At 45.4% G+C, this 27,817-nt stretch overlaps 3 protein-coding genes across 5 annotated transcripts; 2 read left to right on the forward strand and 1 right to left on the reverse strand.

The window, feature by feature from the left end:
• The first annotated feature begins 2,018 nt into the window (after positions 1-2,018).
• Positions 2,019-25,514, forward strand: LOC108092046 (histone-lysine N-methyltransferase trithorax). 3 transcript variants are annotated; one of them, XM_017191492.1, is made up of 9 exons: positions 2,019-2,659; positions 9,113-9,541; positions 10,987-12,281; positions 13,288-14,473; positions 14,535-14,738; positions 14,803-23,092; positions 23,159-23,292; positions 23,383-23,558; positions 23,620-25,514. In XM_017191492.1, exons 3-9 carry the CDS (start codon positions 11,151-11,153, stop codon positions 23,791-23,793), a joined length of 11,295 nt encoding a protein of 3,764 aa, XP_017046981.1. In that variant the 5' UTR covers positions 2,019-2,659; positions 9,113-9,541; positions 10,987-11,150; the 3' UTR covers positions 23,794-25,514. The 3 variants fall into 3 exon arrangements, with proteins under 3 accessions (XP_017046981.1, XP_017046983.1, XP_017046982.1); XM_017191493.2 differs by lacking the exons at positions 2,019-2,659; positions 9,113-9,541 and adding an exon at positions 10,079-10,723; XM_017191494.1 differs by lacking the exons at positions 9,113-9,541; positions 10,987-12,281.
• On the reverse strand, positions 25,504-26,456 carry LOC108092048. Its single transcript, XM_017191495.2, has one exon. The coding sequence runs from the start codon at positions 26,441-26,443 to the stop codon at positions 25,556-25,558; it is 888 nt and encodes a 295-aa protein (XP_017046984.1). The 5' UTR covers positions 26,444-26,456; the 3' UTR covers positions 25,504-25,555.
• LOC108092049 (uncharacterized protein CG45076-like) lies at positions 26,415-27,758 on the forward strand. Its single transcript, XM_017191496.1, has 2 exons — positions 26,415-26,525; positions 26,757-27,758. Exon 2 carries the CDS (start codon positions 26,817-26,819, stop codon positions 27,660-27,662), a length of 846 nt encoding a protein of 281 aa, XP_017046985.1. The 5' UTR covers positions 26,415-26,525; positions 26,757-26,816; the 3' UTR covers positions 27,663-27,758.
• The last annotated feature ends 59 nt before the right edge of the window (positions 27,759-27,817 follow it).

A 27,817-nucleotide genomic window follows, 5' to 3' on the forward strand; every position in this document is an offset into this window, starting at 1 on the left:
CCTTGATAACGGAAGAGCACATATAGCAATTTTTTGAGCTCATAAATTCGTCAATTTAAATTTAATCTCAGAGTGACATATCTCTATTATTTTTAAAATGGAAATCAAAAAAGATTTTTGTTTCGAAAAAAAATAAATAATATCTGTGATAGTAAATACTGTACTAAAATCAAGAACATTTTAGTTTCGAATATCAAAAAATAATAACATTGATGGTAAATACTGTACCATATACACATACACGTATGTATGTGTGCAAATGCACCTGCAAGCTAGCGATAATCACTTAAGCAGCGCTCTTTGTTTTCCTCTCGCTCTCTCTGATTATTAAATGATAACTGGATGACGGTGACAGGTGCGCAGGTATAATGACATTTAGTATTTATTTTCTTTTGTTTGGCTCAGTTCGTCATGAGCTTAATTAGCATGCGTGATAAGCCCGGGATCTGGGGAGGAATCCCTATTCGGTGATGAGCAGGGAATTTTCCGGCTACGGACGTCATCGTTTGCATTGCAGATTGCGGCAAAGTTCTAAAACTATTTATAGAAATCCGGTGATATAACACAAAGAGCACACCGGCATAATGTCAAAACAAAAGTTTCATTATGATAAGACAGGCAATTCGTGTTGTTTTGGGCAAAGATAAGCTGGGAACGACTGTCACAGTACAAGGTAATACATGTTAGATATAGATATACTGCTATCGATCCTTCTTATCGCCTAAACGGACCGACTAACGGTGATGTGCTAAAAAAAATTAGTTAGTTAACCAACGTTGTCAACAACTGATAATCGAGTTCAAAAGGAGTAAACAAAAGTTATTAGGTCCTTAATTTTTAAGCCAATGTTTAGGTTCCAAATAAAGTGTTATTGGCTACCAATAAGATATTGTGTTCACAACCATTTCACCCTTAATCATCGTAAACAATTTATTGAGTAATAAATTTCAATTTGGGCCACCGTAATTAACACATCCTTCTTTAGAAACTTTCCAGTGATATAAAACAATTCACGATCGCTTTTATGAGATAGCATCTTTTGAATGTAGGTTACCATTCTTTGTCACTGGGGAAAAGATTTGGCAGCCTGGTGATTCAATTTCCTGCGAATAAAAGTGAAACGTGGTCAAAGTGACGTTGATAAAACCACGCAAAATTCCGTCCTTCCTGTCTCGCCCGGCAACAGTTGGGTTTACTTTGTGAATCAAAAAGGTGATAATTGGGCAGACACGTTCGAATCGTTGACCAAAATTCATTTGTTTACTTCGCGCCTTGCGAATGTATAAAGCGTTTGGGTGTTTTCCCAAAAATTTGGTTAATAACTTTTGCAAAGAACCAAATTCGAGTCAACGCAGCTGACAAGTTGTTTATGTGTGTCCGCACATTATGTCTTCATTATGAAATCACAACTAACCCGAAGTACACATACTGATAATGGGTTCGAAAATTAGGTGTTGCATGTCAATTTTGGCACGGATTTTGTTTTTTAACAATTGGTTAATGTTAATGTTAGAAAACAAATATATTTCATTTAAATTAATTTATAAGCTAATTTTTTTTAACATTAAAAATCTTTAAAAAAAACTATGTTCTTTTACAGCTTTATATTTTTTTAGTTTGAAAATGTTTTTCAGTTTTTTGCCCGTTTCCATGTTTGAATTTTCAAATGTAGTCGTATAGCTTTTAGCTTTTGTCAGTGGAGTTTAAGTATTGCACAACTATAAAATTTTACACTTCAATAGCAATTGTCAAATTGCCCTTAATAAACTGAAGTTATACGAAAATAAGCAACACTCATCCAAAAACTAATGCTTTCCATTGCTGAATTCCAAAAAAATAATTTAAAACAAATAAGCTTATGTAAAAGAATTAGTTTCATTTCAAATAGGGCGCCTATTGGCTTAGTGTGACCAGATCAAAACTGCACAGTTACCTGGGACACAATCCAAATATTGCTATTGCACCTTTTCTATTTCGTGAAATATCGACTTTCGCCCCATCTCTAACTACTACCGTTGGTCACACTAACAAATCTCGCAGCTCGGTCGTTTCGCTCGTCGAAAAACGAAGAAAATGTGCAAAATAATTGATAAACTGTTATGAAAAGTGTGTAAGAGTGTTGTGTGCAGTGTCTGTCAATGAAATTGCATCAAATTTGCAAGGTTCAGTCGTCAAAAAAGTGTGAAAATCGAGAGCAGCAAACCTGATTTTGGGTGAAGAAGAAGCAGGCATTTTTCATCGTCGTAAAATACGTACATACAGACACTTACACTCAGGCAGTGATATATGTATATACGAAACGCGCGGGCGCGAGAGAGCGAAAATAACAAGAGAGCGGTTCGTTCGTTCGGTGTGTGTGTGTGTTCGTGTTTTTGTGCGTTTGTTTTGCGAGAGCAACAGAGAGAGAGCGGCGAATGTGAGAGCCAAAGCAAAAACCAAGAAATAAGTGAACGAAAATAAAAACGAAAATCGCAATCTCCACCCCTGTATTTCGTGTTTACTAGTGTTTTGTGTGTGTTTCTGTGCCGTTTTGTTGTGGAAAATGAGTCCTGATTTTGGATTATTACTATACTAAAAATGCCGAACGGTGAATGCAACACCACCAACCCCTGAAACGAAATCTCAATCTGCATCTGGATATTTTTCGTTCGGGAAAAAGGTAATTAAAAGATCGACGCGATAAAAGGCGTCGCCGGCTGCCGATGAGTCAGTCTGCCGTGAATATATATTTTCCATATATATAAACATGCCAGATATTGATTTGGAATACACCCGGAGATACTTTACACATTTCACAAACAAACACCACATTACATTATCATACTTCATCATTTTCATATTCATAATCCCACAACTAACCTTTGTAGTCTTCTAGTCAGTAGTTTTAGATTGTTGTTCTTTGCTTGTATTACCAGCAAGTGTCGTTCAATTATTCACTCGATAATGCAAATTAGGCTGCACAACCAATACTGTTAGTTTATGGCCCACGCTGCGATTTATGACCACAGTGGGACCCTTATAGTTTAAACTAACAGCTGTTACAAGTACCTTGCACTTTAAAAACATTTCAGTATAATTTTTATACATATATTTTCATTTTGAGTAGTTGTGTTATTTTAGTATCAAAGACTTAAAATAATTAAAACAGCTTTAATTTATTTGTATGGATTTTCCTAAGTGGGTTGACCTTATAATTTGGTTCATATGACATTTTTTTAAGTTTTGGAAATACCTAAGAAAGATTTTTAAACTCTCCTTATGGGTTATTATTGTATATTGTCAAAAATATTACTTGCTTTTTTAATAACGGAAACATTGTTTTCTTCCAGAAAAAGTTTAGTTATTGTTGACATTTTTCATCACCATGTAACGCTTCAAATTCTTAAATTTTCCTGCGCTGCAAAAAGTTCCACTGTAGCTTATTGCCAACCCGAGATTTTCCATCTACGACGTTTTCCATTATTAACAACCCGTAAAACGAACGGTAAATGACAGTCGCTGGCACACCCACACAAACACATAACCGAGCCATAATAAAGCAGCATCGATAAATAAAACTTAATGTGTGACCAGTTAATTGCTTTTGTTGTCGCCTCATTCTAAATCAAATTCAACCGCTCTCTCTTTCGCTCTCTTTGCCTCTCGCTCTTGCGCTCACATGGCCAAAGTGTTTGTATAACTAAAATTGTTGTTTGTTTTGTTGCTGGCACTGTTGAAACTTTTAATAAACTATACAATAAAATGAAAAACGATCTCGGCAGCAGCAGCTAAATCGATTGCCGCTGCTTTTCGTTGCCTAGATGCTGTTGAATAATTACAAAATAAATATATATTTATACACGAGCTTTTCGTGTATTTGTTGACGCCATTTTTTTATTTGCCATCAAAAAGGCAAATTCCAAATTGCCTATGTGTATGAATGTATGTGTGTGGGAAACTACGCGCCAAATAACATTGAGGCGCAAAATGGCAAAATGAGTAATTGCGCATATTAAAATTCGCCTTTCAAAAGTCGGGCCAACTGAGCCGTAAGCTAATGCGAGATCTTGAATGGAAATTTAAATGCGAATGGGACTAACTGACGCTCGTCCGAATACATTTTTACGCTTCACTGCGCTCGCAACTCATTAAACACACCTCGCATAATATTTTAAAATTGGATTGAAGGGGCACTGCCCAATAATACAACATAGTTTTCTAAATGTTAATGTTTTGTTTTAAGTATTTTTTGCTGATCTTTTAATAAGTTTCTAGTTCTCAAAAATAAATCTTTAGAGCGAAAGTTTACCGTAATAGTGATTTTTATTTCATTCAATGTCCAAAATGTTACTTTGCATTGTCGTTACCAGTTGGGGGTATTTACACCTTTATTTACGATGCGGTGCGTTTGGAGAGGCTGCAGCTGCCAACAGGCTTTATACTATTTTATCTTGTGTTTTGTTACCTTTTACCAACAACAAACCATCATCCACCACCGTCGCAAAACCAGATGTCCACACAGACACACATACTTGCGAGTATTTAGTTCATGTTTCGTGGCAAATTGGACATCAAAATTGCGAGCTACCAAGTCAAGTCGGCTCTCAATTTTCAATGCTCATTCATGGCCCAGAGATATCCATCCATCCCAATACTAAACCGAATTACACCCATACCACGACACCTTTCGCACGTTTATTGGCGCGCACATTTTTCATGTTTCACCTTTGGCTGCGTGTTTTGATTTACAGGCAAACATACATACACTCCCCCGCGTGCGCTCTCTCGCTCTCGATTTTTGGGGATTGGGGATGGGGGCTCTGTCTCTCATTTGTTGATTCAACTTCTTCAGCTGCTTTCTCTGAGCTCTCTCATTGTTGCACTGGAAAAAATGGAAGTGGTCTGGTAATAAGTAATTTGGACACGGTCCAAATGTAAATTCCACTATAAGTATTTTTCCGCACTTTCTATATTTTTTCTTCACTATTTAAATGGTTACATTTATAATTTTCATATGTTTTAAGAAATATGTATAAACATTTTGCAAAAACTATCTTGAATTTTTTTCAGTGTAAATTTATTTAAGACATTTTTGCATAATTTCATACAAATTTACATATTTTATGTGCGAGGTTGACTTCGATTTTTTCCAACTTGTCAATCTAGTTTGTACAGAAGTATGTATATGTGGCATGCAGATAGTTGTCTATTTGGTTAATGTGTGAGTGGGAGCTGTATGTGAGTTTTGTTGTGATTGTCGTGCTCGTGTTTATGGCTCTTAATCGTTCGCCCCTCGATTCGTTACCTGGCTCTCTCTGCACCTCTCTCTCGGCGCCCCCTATTATCCGTTCTCCATTTACCTCCCACTTAACCCCCTTCCCTTATTTATTTTTCATCTCTTTCTGCTCTCGTGTGCTTGACTTTAATCTTCTCAATTACTCGCAATTTGCAAGTTTTGTGCTCGCGCCTCTTTGGCGGTTATTGGCATGTAGTGCGAAAGAGATGGGGATTGGTAAAGGGGAAGCGATAGAGAGAGGGTTATGGGTACACAACAAAAAACGTATAATTAGATGTCAATTTTAATCAATTAAGCAATTTATGAGCGAGTTCCCATATCAGCTAACAGCAGTAGACGTATTATTGCGAAATTAAATGGCATAATTTCCACATGCTGTCATCTGCTAGATAAGATATGAGATTTACTTTAAAAAACAAAACCAAGTCAACAAGTCTGTTTTAATAAAACTAACCAATCATTAGTTTTAAAAAGGATATCTCCTGGCTAAATTATTTAGAATTGATTTTTGTTCAGTGACCGTATATCGTTTCATTTTTTAGCCCATTCTTCTTATTCAAGTTCCTCAACGTTTTTGCGCTTGTTTTGATTTCTTAATCTTTTTACCATAATTGATGGCAATTAAATTAAAGGTGTGTGTGTTGGCTCTCTCTCTCTCTCTTTTGCCCACCCCCTGTTTCTCAGCCCACTTTTGGTTTAATATTCGTTTATCTTCGTGTTTACTCGGCTGTCGATTTCGCGGGAGACGATGATGATGATGACGATGCATTCGAATTTCGAATTGGCCAGGCCAGTTTTACTTTGCCTCGTTATACGCTATTCGCCGGGAGATTGTTCGTTTTGTTCGTCGATTGTCTCTTGTTCCCCTTTGTATTGCCCTCACTGCCCCTACCACTCCCCCTTCTCAGCCTCCCTCTTACGCATTCCGCGCGACTCTGGTTTTTATGGCTGCACTCGAATTTCAGAAGAGCCGTCACTTGAGCGCCAATAATTGGGGATCAGGACACAGGCGAATGTATCATATTTAAAATAATAAAATAAATTGCAATTCAATATACAAAGGGTTTTTATGTAAGCAATAAATACAAATTTGAGATTTTAAATAGGATTTGTATTTCATTGAAAAGATTTAATTTAAAAATATTCGATTAAAAAATTGTTCTCAATTTGGCTTCCCCTTTGATAATGTTTGCTGTTTACCTTGGTTGGGCAGAAAAAAGGCATAAAAGTATTGATTATTATCCAAAAATTTAACCAATAAGCTCAGAATTTTTTTAATTCATATTTGCAACCTAATAAATTCATTTTTAGTTTTGGCTTTTTTTTTGCCTTAAAGTTAATTTTGATTTAACTCAACTAGACAACAAACTTCCATATTATAGAAATTCTACAGTTTTGTGCTCTGTTCTGTGAATAAATTTCCAAATACGACGCCGTATAATTAAATTCCTTATCTATAATTGTCAAAATAAAATAATGAAGAACCGAAAGCTGTAATTAATTTTTAACCCATCGTCCACTTATAAGCAAATGGTCAGCAATTAGCGAACACCCTCTATACAGTAGGCTTCATCCCTTGTACTTAAAAAAAGACATCTTACCCTTATTAAACAAATGGACCGTAATTAAGGAGCTACCCCTGTACATCCATTGCATTTGAATTTGCTCATTTTGCCGTCTATATCATCGCGTTTTGTCATCGTTCTGTGGGATTTTATTGATTCGTTGAAATATTCATGCCGAGTTCTCCCTGGGCCTTTGATGTTGTTGCTGCCGTTCGGTTGGTGGCACATAATTAAAGCGATTTAGTTAATTGATGTCAACACACAACGTAGTTAGCATTCTGCTGCTGTCTGCGCATTTCCCCAGTATTTGTGTGGGTTTCTCAGATACAATTTGTGTGCAATTTGTTCGCTGGTGAGTGTTTTTGTGATTGTTTTTTGCTTGTCTGCCGTCGACCCAACCCCCTCTTCGTCTTGCCCCGTGCATGGGTATTAAATTGTTGACAATTGTTTTGAGCTTGAGAGAATTAACCTTTAGTTTGTTATGTCATGATATTTGCCTAGTGTTTTGTGTTCGGTATTAAATGGCCACTAATATCGTATGTTTATGTAATTCGTGGTCTTGATCTTTTTTAAAGATTACAAAAGATTATACAACAACCAGACTGTGCGTTTTAGAAATTGTCCAACGTCTTTTATATTAGAAATATGTAATTACGTTTGGTAATTGTGTAGGGTCCCAAGAATGGAGAAACGCTTCCATTCGAATCTGTCTATTGGTTAATCAAATTCAGTTAGTTCTATAACAAATTTAGTAGATTTCCAAGGTTTTTATTCAATTATATGTTTAATAAACTCCCAAGGCATCATATTAAATACACACAAATCACTTGGACAGATTAAGATCTTTATTAGGTACATATTTTTAACACTCCATCATCCATCGATTTTAAATGCAAATTATTCATATGCATATTGAGTATTAGGTATTCAATTCACGGCAACTCCGCAGCAATTAGTGTAATCGCCGTGCAAATACGGAGGAGTGTCGTCCAATTAAGCCCGCTTTAGTCCCAGTCCCATTTGCTGTCTTAAACCCCCATGCTTACATCATGCCACCGCTGGGGCTATAAAGATACAACTCAATGGTAGAAACAAAAACCAAAGCACAGGCGATATAAAATAAAAACGAGGAAAATCGACAAATAAAATCACAAATCGCAAACAACTGAGACAGTGGCATGGGACTCAAGTTAAGGTACAGTGGGTGTCAGAACAGTTAATTTTGCATTATTTTGAAATAAAAATAAGAGCAAACTTTATGGACATTGAAAATATGTAAATTTAAATTAATAAAATCTTTATTGAATAAATGGAAAAATGTAAAAAAAAATTTGAACTTTCTACTGCCTTCTGGCCCATTGTAACCACTACATATCTGGTTGTACAAATGCAGTTTAAATTGACTTGCTTGGGAGCAGTATGCAGTACAGTTGACAAGATTGACTAACTAACGAGGCAGGTAAACCAGGTAAACTAACTGACTGCCAAACACCTTTGAGTAGAAACCAGAGGCGAAACGGAAAACAATTACGCCGTACTGAGTCATGCTTTCGGAAAATGTGGGAAAAAGGAGTTGAGAAAAACTAGGAAGAGGCCAAAGCGTCGACCACCACCCCAAAATCTCGAAAGTATTTTCACCTCATTCCGAGCACTTAAGCTTACATATGTATACACTGAAAATATTATATAATTACTCACAATTTATTAATACAAAATATATTAATATTAATGAATTAGTAAACTTCTTACAGTTAAACTTTTTATATCAAAACAGTATAAGTTTTCTAACGCTTATTTAATAGGTAAACATTAGTTTATGGAATTTAAAAAGTTCTAGAAATGCGTCAAAAAGTATGCTACTATATATTTGTAGCTCACAAATATCTCATATGCAGGAATGTTATGTTTTACATTGATGGCATACTTCTAGAAGTCTTTTTGAGTGTTTTAAACTTTTGAAACTTTTTGTAAGACAATATTGTCCCTGTAAAGAACCATTTGTAATTATAAAATGAAGGCATTTTTATTAAGATATCGAAATTTCTTTCTGTGCACACTTACACTCACTTACCGACACACACATGCATAATCATCGCACATCGTCACCCACACAAACATTTGCACACACGCTCAAACACTCGAAAAGTCAACTTTCAACTTGTTTGCCCAACTGCGACGAAGCGAACTAATAAATTTCTACTTTTTGTTTTTTTTCTTCCCCGCCTTTCCACCCGACCACCTACCGCCACCCCCTCGATTATATTTTTTGCAGATTTCAAGACACGCAGACTGCAGACTGCAGACTTTTTTGAGCCAGTGTGTGTAAAGAAGAAGAAGTGTGGTGGAATGGGATAAAATACCAATGATGTAGACCGAGGATATATAGAGATGATGATGGGGATAATGATGGTAATGATAATGAGCACAATGTGGCCGCCAACACAAACCAGCATCAACAACAACAAGCAAAACAACAACAAGAGCGGTTACAGATGAGAAAAGTTGCCGCGAAAGTACAGCAATGTGGAAAACTGTGAATTCGTCGAGCAGAAACTCCCAACGCAGAAAAACTAAACGCGCAAAAAGAAGAATTTTCATCAGGCCATAAAAGCGAGAACAAAGAGAAAAACTGTCGTAAAAAGAGGCAGCAGAGGGAAAACCCACCACTTAATAGTGGCCCACAACAACAACAAAAACAACTGTAAGAATTTCAATTTCCAGCAAACAAAAAAATATTCGAGAGAAAAAACAAAGGCACCAACAACAACAACAGAAACCTAAACGAGAAAATCCTGCAAAGAAAAGAAAAAGTTCAAGTCTGAAGTAGAAAAACCACTTAAAACGTCGATGACAACTAACCCGTGGGAGGGAGGGAGAAAGGGAGTCCCAGAGAGAGACAGTCAGAGAGCAGGAGAATGAGAGAGCCTTTCTTAAAAAGGAGTCTGCGAGAAAAAAAAGAGAGCGCGTGCTACGTGACAAAGAAAAGGAATGAGTTTAAGGAGCCACAACGCAGCAGTTGTTTTGCTTCAGTTTTAATGTTTTTTTTTTTGTTTTTTCGTTAACTGCACACATTTAGTGGTGGTGAAGAGTGTAATGGTGGTGGCATGTCAGGTCTGCCATCGTAACTGTTTTCCCGCTAACAATAGCCAAACAAATCGAGTTTACAAAAAAAATTACGTTTTTAATATCCTTCACGAAATGTTGTTGTTAAAAAAATATGCAAATTATGAATTGTTTTTTAATGCCCTAACCAAAGTCAATAATGAGAAACATTTATTTTATTGTCGTTACACAACAAAGGCAGACCCATGTTTAAAAAAAATTAATCGAATAATCCTTTCAATTTGAATATAAACTTCAAGCCATTGCTGGCATCACTCATTCAGGTGCGAGTGTATTAGTGGTCACGCAAGACGTACGACAGCGGCAGAAGGAGCGGAACAAAGGCAGCTGCAATTGCACCTTTAGCGCGCTCCTTGCTCAGGAGCAGGAGAGAGCGGGCCAAGGCGCTGAGGAGAGTGAGAGTCGTGCCCGAGAGAGTGCACTCATAAAAATATTGTTTATATAGCATAGAAAAAACTCAGTCCAAGAAATATTAAAAATACGTAAACAATTTATTTTTATTGATAATCAAGGCGTAAAACATAAAAAAGACTTCGTTGATTTTTGAAGACTAAAATTTTTAACAGTGTAAGGAGCGACTGAGAGAGCGCTTAAGCGCGTTCGGGCGCGAGAGATTCCACAAAGCCGAGGCTGTCGAGCGGCTACGTCACTTTCGGCTTTGTATTTGTAATTCGCAGAGCAAGGAGCGCGCAACGAGAATCGCGCGCGAAAAGAAATAAATAAATAAATAGCCAAGAAATAAGAGTGTGTGCGAAAAGGAGTGAGTGGGCAGTGAAGGGGCGTGACGGCAGGAGTGGAAAATAAACGAGTTGCCACAGCAACAACAACGAGATTTGCAAAAAAAGTATAAAAAACCGAGGGGGAAAATTTACGCATTCCAAACGCGAGATTTGGCTTACAAGCATTGTGTTTTCCAGAGCTGTGTTGTTGTTGGTGTTTTTGTTTTTGCTAGTTTTTGCTAATACCGGTAATTTTTAGTTGGTCTCTCTTACTTGAAGTTTGTGCCTCTCTCTTAATCCACAGTGTGCTATCCACAAGTCCAAGCAAGCAAACAAATCGTAGAAATAAAAAAAATTAAGAATATCCCCTGCAAGTCCCAACATAAATCGAACAAAAAACAACAAGAAAAACCCAATCAAAAGGCAGGCAAATGCAAATGCTAAGTCAAACGCAAACGCACTACTATTATGGGTCGCTCCAAGTTTCCCGGCAAACCCTCCAAGTCGATCAACCGTAAGCGGATCAGTGTCCTGCAGCTGGAGGATGAGGGGGCCAATCCGGCGGAATCGCAACAGCCACCGGCGGAGTCCCAGCAGCCAAGTGGATCCGGTTCCGGTTCGCCGGCGTCGCGGGAAAAGGGCAACAATTGTGATAACGATGAGGATGATAACGCGCCGGGTGGCGCCTCCATTAGTGGCAATACGGCGTCCTCTTCCGGAGCTGCCTCGAGCTCGGAAAATAGCGGCAATGGCAACAGTTCCGGATCGGGATCGGGTTCATCCGGTTCGGGATCCACCAATGGCGGAGGTGTAAATGGCGGCACACATCACAAAAGTGCAGCCAATCTGGACAAAGAGGCTGTGACGAAGGATCAAAATGGGGACAGTGATAAAACGAGAGGAAATGCCTCAAGATTGGCAGCACTATCCTCTGAGCCATCAAAATCTTTGGCAAGTGGCTCTGGAAAATCCTCTGGCAAGTCATTCAAAACCTCCTCGGGAACACTTTCTGGAACATCTTCTGGAAGGTCCTCTGGTTCGTCGCCAGAAGGTAATTCCTCGGCATCGTCTGATGGAGCCTCTTCTGGAATATCATGTGGAAAGTCTATGGGAACTGCGACCGCAAGGCCATCTGAAGCATCCTCTTCGGGATCGAGCGGAGTATTATCTGGAAAAACTGCAAAAACATCCGCCACTGGGACAAGCTCTGCTGGAAAGCCTTCTAAAGCTTCTTCAGAGAGCACAACCTCCAGCCTGCCCAGTTCAGCATCCCTCAAAGCCCTGTTCGTGGCAACAACGACCACTTCCACAGGATTAGCTAGTGCACTGGCATCCCCTGGTGGATCCTCGCCAGGAGGAGGAGCCTTTGCTATAAGTGCCGCTTTGCTGAGAGCTCGCAAGAATAGCAATAAAAAGTTTAAAAATCTTAACCTGGCCAGGGGCGAAGTTATGCTGCCCTCCACATCCAAGCTCAAGCAGCTCGATAGTCCGGTCGTGGATAGTTCCTCCACCACGACAAGTGTCTCCGCCAGTCTGGTTTCCTCGGAGGGAGTACCGGGCGCAGGGGGCGTGACCAGCCCTGGTGAGGATGAGGCCCTGGTAAGTTGATTTTCAGATTGTCGGTGTTTGGTTGCGCTGGTTTTGTTCCCAGGTGTTGCCCCCTTTTGCTTTTATTTATGAATATGTTTAAGCCGCTTTTTTCTCTCTGCCGCCACCCTAACCCCCTCAATCCAATCGAGTTGCGTGTGCACCCTTTTGCAGCGCAACATACACAACAACCTCGGCCAATGCCACAGTCCAATTCCCGCCAATGTAAATAAGAGAACCCCCTCAAGTTGATTTACCCATGGTTCTGGTCTGGTTAGTAGCCCCTTTACACCCAGCCACCCGCCTCTGACGCCATTGTTACCTGCTCGCTTACCTGCTTAATTGGCTTTTATGACGTTTTAGCGCTTGCAACTCTTCCACATGTGTCTGCCGCAGACGGTTGACGGTCACAGTGGCAATGGTGTCTGTTCCCCAGCTTATACTTATGCTTAGTAACTTGTTTTTGCACCAATACCATCCCCCCCGTTCCTTCCCTCCCTACCTCCCTCTCACGCGCCTCTGTAACCCCCGATGTCCAAGCGGACCCCTTCGAAAAGTTGCACTTGCTCCTGGTCCTTTGCATGCTTCTTTGGTTTTTACCCTTACACTGAAAGGCGCGCAATTGGTCATTAAACACTTCTAAAGATTTAATTAATTTTAAGATCTGGCAACGTCTTGGCTTTAAATTACCAAAAAATTAATTTCTTATGAGACAAAAAAATTAATAATATTCGGAGCATACAAAATTGAAGTACAATTTGATAAATTTATTTAAATTTAAAATTTGGTATGGGATGGGATCAAGTGGAACTGATTTTAAATATCATTTAATTTCTTACTTTTAATTTCTTGCTGTGTATGTTTTGCTTGCTTCATATTACTTGCATTTCTTTCCGCTTCGCATTTTGTGAGCGTGTAGTTAGTGGCATGAATTATTGATTTGCTTGGAACCGAACCCCTTCTTCAACTCAACCCCAAGTGAAACCCACTGAACCCTTTTATTTGTGTACTTTTCCAGAAGCGCGTCTTGAGCGAAATGCCCAACGAAGTTGCCCCCGAAGCCGCTCCCTCAAGCTGCACTGCAGCGGCGAGTGGAGCGGCATCGGGAAAGGGAGCAGCATCCTCTGGAGCGCCAGCAGCAGGATCATCAACTGGAGGCAGTAGTCCTAAATCAGGAACAGAGGCAGTTTCTGCCACGGGAACAACAGTGGCCAAGCAAAAGAAGACGGTGACATTTAGGAATGTGCTGGAGACAAGCGATGATAAGTCGGTGGTAAAGCGATTCTACAACCCGGATATCCGCACACCAATCGTCTCCATCATGAAGAAGGACTCCCTGAATCGACCGCTTAACTACTCCCGAGGCGGCGAGTGCATCGTGCGTCCTTCCATTTTGTCAAAGATACTCAACAAGAACTCCAACATCGATAAGCTCAACGCGCTCAAATTTCGTTCGGCGCCGGCGAGTTCATCGTCCTCCAACCAGGATCCAGGATCCTCTCCCAACGTCTTTGGTTTATCGCGCGCTTTTGGCGCTCCCATGGATGAGGATGATGAGGGTGGCGTTACCTTTCGTCGCAACGATTCCCCCGAAGATCAGGATGATGAAGAAATGGACGAGGATGAGGACGACGAAGAAATGGAGGAGGAGGACGAAAACGAGCAGGAGGACAATGATGAAGCTGCATCCGAAAAGAGCGCGGAAACGGAGAAAAGTGCAGGAGCCGAAGAGCGGGATCCGGACGAGAAGCAACTGGTCATGGACTCGCATTTTGTGCTGCCCAAAAGAAGCACCAGGTCCTCCAGAATCATTAAGCCCAACAAGAGATTGCTCGAGGACGGTGGCATTAGCAGCAAGAAGGTTCCAACAACAATGAGCGGTGACAGCAAGACGAAGAACCCCTTTGGAACAGCTAGCTCCAGTTTGGCATCCTCTGCATCGAGCTCCGCGGCTTCTGGAAGTCTAAAGTTATCAAAGGACAGCTTCTCGAGCTTTGGCAGCCTGAAACCAAGTAGTAGTGCGACTGGAAGCTTTGTGCTAAGACAGCCGCGCCTGCAGTTTCAGGCGGACAGCAAATCGGGACCGTTTGGTAGTGCCACCACTAGCCAATTATCGCCCAGTGCCATTCCGACGTCAGCTAATTCCCTGGCGGTTTCGTCCTTTGGATCACTAGCCAGTCCCGGCACCAGTTCTTCAACAGGAGGTTTGTTGTTTGATCGCTAAAATATTTATTTCCTTTAATATTTTATTGAAATTTTCCCTAGGAACACCCACACCCAGTGCCTGCTCCGTGTGCTCCGCGGTGATCAGCAGCAAAGAAGTGGGTCAGGCCCGAAAGTTTGGAGTGGTAGCCTGCGAAGTTTGCAGGAAGTTCATCTCAAAGATGACCAAGAAATCTATATCGGCCAATTCGAGCAGTGCCAATGCTTCCTCCGGCAGTCAACAGCTGCAATGCAAAGGAGGCGAAGGTATGTCTAATATACCTAAATCCCTTAAGCACCTCTCTAATCCCCTTTATGTTTTTCCTTACAGGAACAGCATGCAGCATCCAGGCAACAAAGAGTCAGTTGAAAAACTTCAAGAGGTTTTACAAGGATCGTTGTACCGCCTGTTGGCTAAAGAAGAGCATGATCGCCTTCCAGCTGCCGGCGGCGCATAGGAGTAGGTTGAGTGCTATTCTGCCTCCAGGGATGCGAGTGGAGACCTCTCCGCGAGATGATAAGTCTACAGAGCTACTGTCTCCAACGGGAAGTGTAAGATTTACGGCCTCGACGTCATCAACTTCCTCATCTGTGGTTGCTTCCTCGTCTGTCAAGTGGAAATCTTCTGGTGACTCAACCTCTGCTTTGCCCTCAATCAAATCCAATCCTCTGGCAGAGAACAATGTCACATTTGGCAGTACACCTTTGCTGCGGCCCGCAATTTTGGAGAAGCCTCTCTTCTTGAAGATCAGCAATGCCGCGGATCAGAAGCTTACATCTTCTGAAGCGATTAGTCCCAGTCCATCGAGGAAGACCAGTAAGCAGGAAAAGGAAAAGGAGAAGGCGAAGGAACAAGAGCAGACCGAGAAGCCTCTTAGTCCCACATTGGCAGCCGCAAAGAAATCTGCAGCAGTGGAGAGTCCAGTGGAAGAGCCTCCAAAGGAGGAGGCACCACAAACACCCTCAACCAGTGCAACGGCAACACAGGGCGCATCTTCCAATGGAACCACTCAAGCAGTTGCCCAAACCGAAACTAATGGGGAAAGCAACGCTACGGGCGACACTCTAAAACGACAAAGGATTGATCTGAAGGGACCTCGAGTGAAGCACGTCTGCCGCAGTGCCTCCATAGTGCTTGGGCAACCTTTGGCCACATTCGGCGAGGATCAGCAGCCCGAGGAGGAGTCGGCTGAAGTGCAGCAGGAAACTGCAACTCCAGTGCCATCAGCAAATCCAGAGACTGTCTCCGACAAACCAACTCAAATTGTCACTGACGAGAACGATAATTGTGCAAGCTGTAAAACTACTCCTGCTGAGGAATCGAAGCCCAGTAAGTCACCTGGAGCTGCTCAGACTGAAGTGAAGAAGATAGCCGCCGCAGGAAAGGAAGCAGCATCATCTGCAGCATCTTCAACAGCAGCAGCACCTGCCAAGGTCACAACAAGAAATGCAGCAGTTACATCAAACCTAATTGTGGCGGCCAGCAAAAAGCAGCGAAACGGAGACATCGTTACCTCCAGTTCAGTCACTCAATCCTCGAATCAAACCCAAGGACGAAGGGCGAAGGAGCAGCGACAGCAACGAACGCTGATCTCCATCGATTTCTGGGAGAATTACGATCCTGCTGAAGTGTGCCAAACGGGTTTTGGATTGATCGTAACCGAAACAGTGGCTCAGCGGGCTCTGTGCTTCCTGTGCGGATCCACCGGCTTAGATCCCCTGATCTTCTGCGCCTGCTGTTGCGAGCCGTATCATCAGTACTGCGTCCAGGATGAGTACAACCTGAAGCACGGTTCGTTTGAGGACACAACGCTGATGGGCAGCATGCTGGAGACGACGTTAAGCGCCTCTGGGCCATCGTCATCGTCGCTGAATCAACTGACGCAACGCCTCAATTGGCTGTGTCCCCGCTGCACCGTTTGCTACACCTGCAACATGTCATCGGGATCTAAAGTCAAGTGCCAGAAGTGCCAGAAGAACTATCACAGCACGTGCTTGGGCACCAGCAAGAGGCTTTTGGGAGCAGATCGGCCTTTAATATGTGTGAACTGCTTGAAATGCAAGTCATGCTCCACCACAAAGGTATCGAAGTTTGTGGGCAACCTACCGATGTGCACGGGTTGCTTTAAGCTGCGCAAGAAGGGCAACTTTTGTCCGATTTGCCAACGGTGCTACGACGACAATGACTTCGATCTGAAGATGATGGAGTGCGGCGATTGTGGTCAGTGGGTGCACTCCAAGTGCGAAGGTCTCAGCGACGAGCAGTACAATCTGCTGAGCACTCTACCCGAATCCATCGAATTTATCTGCAAGAAGTGTGCGCGCAGGAACGAGAACTCCAGGATCAAGGCAGAGGAGTGGCGGCAGGCGGTCATGGAGGAGTTCAAAGCGAGTCTCTACAGTGTATTAAAGCTTCTCAGCAAATCTCGACAGGCGTGTGCGCTTCTCAAACTGAGTCCGCGCAAGAAGCTGCGTTGCACCTGCGGAGCATCCACGAACCAAGGAAAACTCCAGCCCAAGGCCCTGCAATTCAGTGGATCGGACAATGGTTTGGGAAGCGATGGGGAGTCGCAGAACAGCGACGATGTCTACGAGTTCAAGGAGCAGCAGCAGCAACAGCAGCAAAGGAATGTGAACGCCAACAAATCACGAGTAAAATCTGTGCCCTGCTCCTGCCAACAGCCCATCAGTCATCCGCAATCCTTCAGCCTGGTGGATATCAAGCAAAAGATTGCCGGCAACTCGTACGTTTCCCTGGCGGAATTCAACTACGACATGAGCCAGGTTATCCAGCAGAGCAATTGCGATGAACTGGACATTGCCTACAAGGAGCTGTTGAGTGAGCAGTTTCCCTGGTTCCAAAACGAAACGAAAGCCTGCACGGATGCTCTCGAGGAGGATATGTTTGAGTCCTGTTCGGGGACCAACTATGAGGATCTGCAGGAAGGTGTAGGAGGAAGTGCCTCGGTCTACAACGAACACTCAACTTCGCAGGCAGAGTCGCGCTCCGGGGTGTTGGATATTCCCCTCGAGGAAGTCGACGATTTTGGCAGCTGTGGCATCAAAATGCGACTGGATACCCGAATGTGCCTTTTCTGTCGAAAGAGCGGCGAAGGTTTGTCCGGCGAGGAGGCACGACTCCTGTACTGTGGTCACGACTGCTGGGTTCACACCAACTGTGCCATGTGGTCAGCGGAGGTGTTCGAGGAGATCGATGGCTCCCTGCAAAATGTCCACAGTGCCGTGGCCAGGGGAAGGATGATCAAGTGCACGGTGTGTGGCAATCGAGGCGCCACCGTTGGCTGCAACGTGCGATCCTGCGGCGAGCACTATCACTACCCCTGTGCCAGAAGCATCGACTGCGCCTTCCTTACCGACAAATCCATGTATTGCCCCGCCCATGCCAAAAATGGAAATGCCCTGAAGGCCAATGGTTCCCCCAGTGTCACGTACGAATCCAACTTCGAAGTATCGCGACCCGTTTACGTGGAACTGGATAGAAAGCGCAAGAAGCTGATTGAACCAGCACGTGTCCAATTCCACATTGGATCCCTGGAGGTCCGGCAATTGGGAACCATTGTTCCGAGATTCTCGGATTCCTACGAGGCGGTGGTGCCCATTAATTTCCTGTGTAGTCGCCTGTATTGGTCTTCCAAGGAACCCTGGAAAATAGTGGAGTATACAGTGCGCACTGTCATCCAGAACAGCTCGTCAACTCTCACAGCATTGGATGTGGGCAGGAACTATACGGTGGATCACACCAATCCGAATGGCAAGGAGGTTCAGTTGGGTCTGGCGCAAATTGCCCGCTGGCACACCAGTTTGGCTAGGAGTGATTTCCTGGAGAATGGCGGCGCCGATTGGAGCGGCGAGTTTCCCAACCCGAACTCTTGTGTGCCACCGGATGAGAACACGGAAGAGGAGCCACAACAGCAGGCTGATTTGCTTCCGCCGGAGATCAAAGATGCCATTTTCGAGGATCTGCCCCACGAGCTACTCGATGGCATCTCCATGCTGGACATATTCATGTACGAAGACCTGGCGGATAAGCAAGACCTGTTTGCCATTAGTGAGCAATCCAAGGACGGCACTCAGGCCATGACCTCCAGCCAGGTTCAGAGCCAAAATCAACAAGCCGGAGGAGCTGGTTCCGTGAGCATCTGTGATGAGGACACCCGGAATTCGAATACGAGCTTGGGAAATGGCTGGCCAGCCAGCAATCCCGTGGAGGATGCCATGCTGTCCGCAGCCCGAAACTCCAGCCAAGTGCAGATGCTCAAAACGCTGGCGTGGCCGAAGCTGGACGGGAATAGTGCCATGGCCACGGCCATTAAGAGGCGGAAACTATCGAAGAACTTGGCTGAAGGAGTGCTCTTAACCCTGAGCAGTCAGCAGCGGAGCAAAAAGGAGATGGCCACCGTGGCTGGCGTTTCCCGGAGGCAATCCATCAGCGAGGCATCCACGGAAGGCGTAGCCACCACATCTGGTTCCATGAGGAGCAAGAGCTTCACTTGGAGTGCAGCCAAGCGCTACTTCGAAAAGAGCGAAGGACGCGAAGAGCCCGCCAAGATGAGGATAATGCAAATGGACGGCGTGGACGACTCCATAACGGAATTCCGGATAATAGCCGGGGATGGGAATCTCTCGACGGCTCAGTTCACCGGTCAGGTGAAGTGCGATCGGTGCCAGTGTACCTACAGGAACTACGATGCCTTTCAGCGCCATTTACCGACTTGTGGACCAGCGATGACCACAAATGAGTCCGAATCTGATGTGAATGCGGCAGGAGGTGCGAATAATCCCACCCAGCTGAGTGCGGAGAGCCTGAATGAGCTGCAGAAGCAACTTCTAGCGAATGCAGGAGGCTTAAATTACCTCCAGACAGCCGCATCGTTTCCGCAAGTCCAGAGCTTGGGTTCCCTGGGCCAGTTTGGGTTGCAGGGATTGCAGCAGCTTCAGCTGCAACCCCAATCCCTGGGCAATGGGTTCTTCCTCTCGCAACCGAATCCCACCACCCAAGCGAACACAGATGAGTTGCAAATCTATGCGAACTCGCTGCAAAGTCTGGCCGCCAATCTGGGTGGAGGTTTTACTTTGGCTCAGCCCACGGTGACGGCACCAGCGCAACCGCAACTGATTGCCGTCTCCACCAATCCCGATGGCACACAGCAGTTTATCCAAATCCCACAGACGATGCAGGCCACTACGACGACGCCAACGGCAACTTACCAGACGCTGCAGGCCACCAATACGGACAAGAAGATAATGCTCCCACTGACGGCGGCTGGGAAACCCCTGAAAACCGTGGCCACCAAGGCGGCTCAACAGGCGGCTGCCAAGCAGCGGCAACTGAAGTCCGGCCACCAGGTGAAACCCATTCAGGCGAAGCCCATTCAACAGCAGCCGCAGGCTCAAGTGCAACAACCGATCACCGTGATGGGCCAGAATCTCCTCCAGCCGCAGTTGCTCTTTCAGAGCAGCGCCCAGTCGCAGGCGCCGCAGCTGATCCTGCCGCAGGCGCAACCCCAGAACATCATATCCTTTGTAACCGGAGACGGAAGCCAGGGACAACCGCTTCAGTACATCTCGATACCCACGGCCAGCGAATACAAACCGCAGCCACAACCCGCAGCCACACCGACGTTCCTGACCACCGCTCCCGGCGGAGGAGCCACCTACCTGCAAACGGATGCGAGTGGAAATCTAGTGCTCACCACCACACCCACCAATTCCGGGTTACAAATGCTCACCACGCAATCTCTGCAGGCGCAACCCCAAGTGATAGGAACTCTCATCCAACCGCAAACCATTCAATTGGGCGGAGGAGCAGACGGCAACCAGGCAGCCAGCACTCAGCAGCCATTAATTTTGGGTGGAACGGGTGGTGGGGCCACTGGTCTCGAGTTTGCCACCACCACGCCACAAGTGATCTTGGCCACCCAACCGATGTACTACGGATTGGAGACGATTGTCCAGAATACGGTGATGTCGTCGCAGCAATTTGTGTCTACAGCGATGCCCGGAATGCTCAGCCAGAATGCCAGTTTCTCGGCCACGACGACGCAGGTGTTCCAGGCCAGTAAAATCGAACCGATTGTGGACCTGCCCGCTGGCTATGTGGTGCTCAACAATGCAGGAGATGCGGCCAGTGCGGGAACATTCCTGAACGCAGCCAGTGTGTTGCAACAGCAGTCGCAGGATGACGCCACTACGCAGCTGCTGCAGAATGCCAACTTCCAGTTCCAGACGGGCACCACATCCTCGGGAGCCACCACATCCATGGATTTCACCGCACCCGTTATGGTCACCGCCAAGATTCCACCAGTCACCCAAGTGAAGCGGACCACCGCTCAAGCCAAGGCAACCGGAATTTCGGGAGTAGGGAAGGTGCCGCCGCAACCGCAGGTGGTCAACAAGGTGCTGCCCACCAGCATAGCCACCCAGCAGTCCCAAGTGCAGCTCAAGAACTCCAACCTGAAGCAAACTCAGATGAAGGGCAAGGCGGCGGCGGCCACAGGAACCAATTGCGGAGCACCACCGAGCATTGCGTCGAAGCCGCTGCAAAAGAAGACCAACATGATTCGACCCATTCACAAGTTGGAAGTGAAACCGAAGGTGATGAAGCCCACGCCCAAGGTGCAGCATCAAAACCAAGCCATCTTGCAGCAGCAACAACAGCAGCAGCAGCAGCAGCAGCCGCAACAGTTGCAGCAGCAAGTTCCAGCCGTGGTGGTCAATCAGCTGCCCAAGGTAACGATCTCACAGCAACGAATCCCGGCGCAGCCGCAGCAGCAGCCGCTTCAGCAGACGCAGTTGCTCCACATTCCCCAGCAGCAGCAGCAGCAGCAGCAACTGCAGCAACAGCCGCTGCAGCAACAGCAGCAGGTTCAGCCCTCGATGCCCATTATAACGATTGCAGAGGCACCAGTGATGCAGAATCAATTCGTGATGGAACCCCAAGTGATGGAGCAGCAGGAGATGGTGAATCGAGTGCAGCACTTCTCGACGAGCAGCAGCAGCAGTAGCAACTGTTCGCTGCCCACAAACGTGGTGAATCCCATGCAACAACAGGCGCCACCAACCACCAGCAACAGTTCCACGACGAGGCCAACGAATCGCGTGCTGCCCATGCAGCAGCGCCAGGAGCCGGCTCCTCTGGCCAACGAGTGTCCCGTGGTCCCGTCACCCACGCCTCCCAAGCCCATCGAACAACCGATAATGCAGCAAATGACCGGAGCCAGTGCCTCCAAGTGTTATGCCCAGAAGACAGCGTTGCCTTCACCCATTTACGAGGCGGAACTGAAGGCTGTTTCGGTTTTGGATAGCATTGTGCCAGCCACCACAATGGAGGCCATCCTGGAGGAACAGCCCGCCACGGAGTCCATCTACACGGAGGGACTCTACGAGAAGCACTCGCCGGCGGAGGCCAAAACGGAGCAGCTTCTCCTGCAGCAGCAGCAACGCGAGCAACTCACCCAACAGCTGGCCAACAACGGGTTTCTGCTGGACAAGCACACTTTCCAGGTGGAAGCCATGGACACGGATGCCTACCGCGATGATGATCTCGAGGATGAGGAAGACGAGGATGATGACTTCAGTTTGAAGATGGCCACGTCGGCTTGTAACGATCACGAGATGTCAGACAGCGAGGAGCCGGCGGTCAAGGATAAGATCAGCAAGATTCTGGACAACCTAACCAACGATGATTGTGCGGATTCCATAGCCACTGCCACTACAATGGAAGTGGAAGCCAGTGCGGGTTACCAGCAAATGGTGGAGGATGTCCTGGCCACCACTGCAGCCGTATCCGCTTCGGCGCCCTCTGAGGCATTCGAAGCCACTCTGGAAACTGCAGCCGTGGAAGCGGCAGCCACTTACATCAATGAAATGGCCGATGCCCACGTACTGGAACTGAAGCAACTGCAGAATGGTGTGGAACTGGAGCTCAGGAGGAGAAAGGAGGATCAACGAACGGCTGCGCAAGAACAGGAACCATCGAAGGCGGCTGTAGTGCCCACAGCAGCTGCTCCAGAACCACCGCCACCGATTCGCGAGCCCAAGAAGATCAGTGGTCCGCATCTGCTGTACGAAATCCAGAGCGAAGATGGTTTCACCTACAAGTCCAGCTCGATATCCGAGATCTGGGAGAAGGTCTTTGAGGCGGTGCAGGTGGCCAGGCGGGCCCATGGACTCACCCCGCTGCCGGAGGGTCCTCTGGCGGATATGGGTGGCATCCAGATGATTGGCCTCAAAACGAATGCCCTGAAGTACCTGATCGAACAGCTACCGGGAGTGGAGAAGTGCTCCAAGTACACTCCAAAGTATCACAAGCGAAATGGCAATGTGTCCACAGCGGCGAGTGCAGGACATGGCGGGAATATTGGCGGAGGAGGTGCCTCTGCGGCCCTGTCGGCAGTTTCCTGTGGAGATCCCCAAGGGCTGCTCGACTACGGATCCGATCATGATCATGATGAGCTGCAGGAGAACGAGTACGATTGCGCCCGCTGTGAGCCGTATGCCAGTCGCAGCGAGTACGATATGTTCAGTTGGCTGGCCTCCAGGCATCGCAAGCAACCGATTCAGGTGTTTGTCCAGCCATCGGACAACGAACTGGTGCCCAGGTGAGTGTTTCTTACTGATTGTGTAAGTGAATCTTAACTAATATGGGCACTAAATTGGTTTTTAAGGAGAGGAACTGGCAGCAACCTGCCCATGGCCATGAAGTACCGCACGCTGAAGGAGACCTACAAGGATTATGTCGGAGTCTTCAGATCGCACATTCATGGACGAGGCCTTTACTGCACCAAGGACATTGAAGCGGGTAAGGATTTGATTTTTATAAAAGAAATGAAGCACACATTTTAATTGAACTAAAAAGGATTATTAACCAATACTGAATTTCCTTTTTTAGGCGAAATGGTCATCGAATACGCTGGTGAACTGATTCGCTCCACGCTGACAGACAAAAGGGAGCGGTACTACGACAGCCGCGGCATTGGATGCTATATGTTCAAGATCGATGACAACCTCGTGGTAGATGCCACCATGCGCGGCAATGCGGCCCGCTTCATCAATCACTCGTGTGAGGTAAGTTTAAGGTGATGTTTTCTTTGCCTCGAGGGTTGCTTAAATTCATTATCCCTTGCAGCCGAATTGCTACTCGAAAGTGGTGGACATCCTGGGTCACAAACACATCATCATCTTTGCGCTGCGCCGAATTGTGCAGGGCGAGGAGCTGACCTACGACTATAAGTTCCCCTTCGAGGACGAAAAGATACCCTGCTCATGCGGTTCCAAAAGGTGTCGGAAGTACTTAAATTAGGAACGGAAAGGTCAATAATAAGGGATAGACAGCAGAAAGGGCGCTGGGCGCCCCAATTAATCCTTATACTCAGAAAGAAGGGTTGATTTATGTAAACGATCTGGAAGATCTTAGGGGAGGAAAGCGATATTTAGGGCTGAATGCAATGTCCTGGATACTTTGGTTTAATATCAATTTCGTCCTTTTCTTCAAAGGGAAATTAACGTCTTTTTTGTAATAAATACTACAGAGGTTTAATCCAAAATAATCTTTAACCGTTAAAATGTATTATAATAGTACATCGGACAGATGTAACTTTTTCTTAAATCAGTTTTATTGTTTTGCATTGTTCGCGTTTATAAAGAAAATTATATTCTTACATTTTTCTTAAATAAGAAGTGATCGATCAAATAACTAATAAGAAAAAAGGAAACTAAAAAGATCTTGCTTTTCTTTTGGAAAGTGTTGAAATTGATATTAAACTATGAATGTGCAAGCATTACTTTACCTTCCTTATCGAGCATAAATCAAACCCCAAACACACCTGGAATGAGAATTGAAACACTTGTAGTTAACGGTTATATCGATCTATGTTTGGTCAATCGTGATACTTTTCGTTTTACAACCCCCATACGTCTTAAGTAGTTGATATGTAAAAGTTAAACAGTTGATATTATTCTATATCGTATATCTAAAGAACACGGCACATATTAGGCAACGAAGCAAGTAAGATCCGAGCGATCGGAGTGAATGAACAGAAACTCGACGATGTCAGTATTCAGGGGGCGAAGAATTAATTGTATATTACATATGTTACGTACTAGCTACCTATCACATACGGATAATGATATGCAGATCAGTTAGCTAACTAGACTAAGGCTTCACAGATTCTATATACGAGATAACTAAGCTAAGCTGATAATATAATATATAACTTGTTGGGCTTAGGCGAATGACAGATAAACGATGGGAGACATTAAAAACAATTACTTACAGGGGCTTGTGTTAGATTGTACATAAATTGCATACGAATTATAAATATCTATATTGTATACCTACTGTAATGAGAAATTAACTAACCTTAAGTTACCAGGATCGTGTAAGATGAAACTATTTTCTGTAGAGCTCTGCGTATTTATGTTTGTTAACAATTAACCAGCCGATTAATTGATTGAACTACGAATAATATCCGCAACCACATGCTTATATATCTACTATTTAGAGAACGAAACCAAGCATCACCCTTGAAATTATTGCTTTGTGAGCAGGCGACCACAACAGCAAACTAAAAACAACAACACCAACAACCAATTGTAATTGTACGGAGTCCACTGATTGTATATTTATTATTTTACACCTAAGTTTTAAAGCATGTACATTATTGTGACCATTTGTTTGCCTTGATTGGAGCCCAAGCATAATCATAATTTGTAGCGCCTAACTTTAGTTCAGCTCCCTTGTATTCTACTAGTTTAACGATTGTTTCGCTTAAGACTAGCATTAGTCCGCTCTGGTATTTGTCCAAAATTGTACACAGAAAACGAAAAAAACACACACAGCAGGCAGAAGAATATGTATATTCCTATCGGGCGAGATCGGTCGGACTTGTACAGGCAAAGTTCCATAGCATTTTTGGCAGCCATTCAAGACGCGCGCACTTTTTGCACGCTGTCGAGGAATTTTATATTTTTATTCCCTAAAGAAAAAAGTTTAATAAACTACAGATTTAAATTCAAAGCTAATTATCGTGTTCTCTTTAATCTAAAATATATATTGTGTGGTATTAGTGGCCTTCTCTGTGTTGCCACCGCCTAATTCTTTGGTTGCAACTACTATTGGGATCCAATTGCTCGATCCGATGCTTGGCTTCTTCGGCGGCTCTGGCTGCGTTCAGTGCCGCCTTCTTGGTCTTCTCGTAGTCCATCCTGGCCTCGCTCAGCTGTCGCATCAGGACACCGACCCTCCGCTGGGCGGCTTCGAGAAGAGCGGTCTTGTCGGCCAGCGACTGCTGCCACACGACGTATACTTGATCCGAGGTGTCGCGGTTCTCCTTGGCCATTCTCAGGGCCATTGTCATCATCTTTAGCTCCTCTTGGCCCAACTTGTGGGCTTTTATGGCCAGCTGGGCATTTGCATCGGCGGTTATGAACTCCTGGTTCTCCTCCTGCACCACCGATTCCGCTTCGCGAACCTCCGCCTCCAGTTGTTCCAAAACCTGAGCCTTTCCCGAAAGCACGGCTTCGGCAGCCTTTGCGGCAGCCGTTGCCTTGTCGGCGTATTCGGTTTTGATCTTATCGGCGGCGACTTTAACGGCCGTGGCCATGTCCTCGTTGGCCTTCTTCGCCTCGTTGGCCGCCTGCATGGCAATGCCGGAAGCCCTCTGCTTGGCACTGACTGGAGGCCGGGATGGCTTTTTCGTTTCCCCACTGGCCGCACCGCATCCTGGTCCTTCTCCGCCCGATAATCTAGCCATTAGCTGCACATCCTGCGGCTGCAGGCGTTTTCGGCGCGTTCGATAGCGACCGCCTGTGGTGGTGGGCAGGACGAGCGAGGCAAACACAATAATTACCCACATAATCTGAGCGTCTATCCGCATTTTCCGTAGTCTCGGGCATTTTTTTTGACTGTCAATCGGATGGCAGCTCCTGTCAGTTCCGGAAATCGAGATCATGCTGTATTGCCAGGCAATGTGCCTAATCCTGCCCAGCATCGGCTGCATTTCACGGAGCCATTTGATCATGCCAAGCGAAGGGGTGAGTTATTCGGAAGTTATTCCTTAGGTGGATTTTTTGAAGAGTATATATTTTGTATTAAATGTTATGTGTTATTAACTTGACAAAGAATACGCAAAATGAATTCCTTTTTATATGCATTTTCTTGTACTTTAAAGTAGCTGATTATCTTTATTCAATCTGCTTTTATTAGTATGTTTTACATAATTTAAAAATAGGTTTTGATAGATCCCGTTTCATCTTATTGATCAGATCGATTGAGGCTTTTCGAATGGAGTCAGAGTGGGATGTCTTCCAATATTCGATCGGAATATGCCTGGCCCGAAAACGCTGCTCATCACGCTGCTACTCCTGCATGTGTTCCCCCGCCTGGAGAGTTTCCACTACCGATCCGCCCAACCGAATGCTAAGCACTGCCTGTCCAGCTTGTACGGGGATGCCAGCGCGGATGGAGTTGGCAACGGGGGAGATTCTGCCGGGTGCAAAGAGGCGGCCAAGCAGAAGACTTGCCCCCTGGCTCGCGGTGATCCCAAGGCCAAGGCCTCGAGCATTGCCCAGAAGGCCGCCCAGGAGGCGAAGGCCGCCAGCGATTCCCAGATGGCGGCTGCCGAAGCGGCTGCCTCGCAGGTCAAGTCCGAACTGGCCGCCAAGGCGGCCCAATCCGCTCGGGCGGCGGAAGCAGCTCTGGCCGGCAAGCAGCAGATCATGGAGCAGCTGCAGCAGGAGATGACCGAGGCGGATGCGGTGGTCAGCGAGGTGACCTCATCGCTGCAGAATACCCAGGCGAATGCCAATGCCGCCGCTGCCGCCGCGCACGAGGCCCAAAATCAGCTATCGATGCTAAAGAATCTCGTCATGGCGGCCACCGCCAACTTGGCGAATATCGAGAACGTGGCCAGTGGCGCTCAGCAGGAGCTGGCCGAGAAGACCCAGCTCCTGGAGGCCGCCAAGCATCGGGTGGACAATCTCGGCCGCCAGATGTCCGATGCCAAATCGGACTTCGAGAACACCAAGCAGGCGGCCTACAAGGCAGCCTGTGCCGCCGTGGAGGCCAAGCAGAAGGCCCAAAGGGCGCGGCGGATGACCCACCACCAGCAGATGCGCTGGTCGCCTAGGAAGTTGGCCCCCAAGTTCGTCAGCGGGACAGCTAAAGAATAGCACCGAACTGGATTATTCGATATTTATATATTTTGTTATACGGTTCACTTTCGGTTTTATATTTTGCTTGATATTAAAGGTTTTAGTTTTTAGGAATTTTTATAATTTAAATTGATTTTAAAAAACAGATTTGACATTTGATTTCTTGGACTTAA

This window comes from Drosophila ficusphila, unplaced genomic scaffold (assembly GCF_018152265.1).
Source record: "Drosophila ficusphila isolate 14025-0441.05 unplaced genomic scaffold, ASM1815226v1 contig_791, whole genome shotgun sequence".
Taxonomy (NCBI): Eukaryota; Metazoa; Arthropoda; class Insecta; order Diptera; family Drosophilidae; genus Drosophila; species Drosophila ficusphila.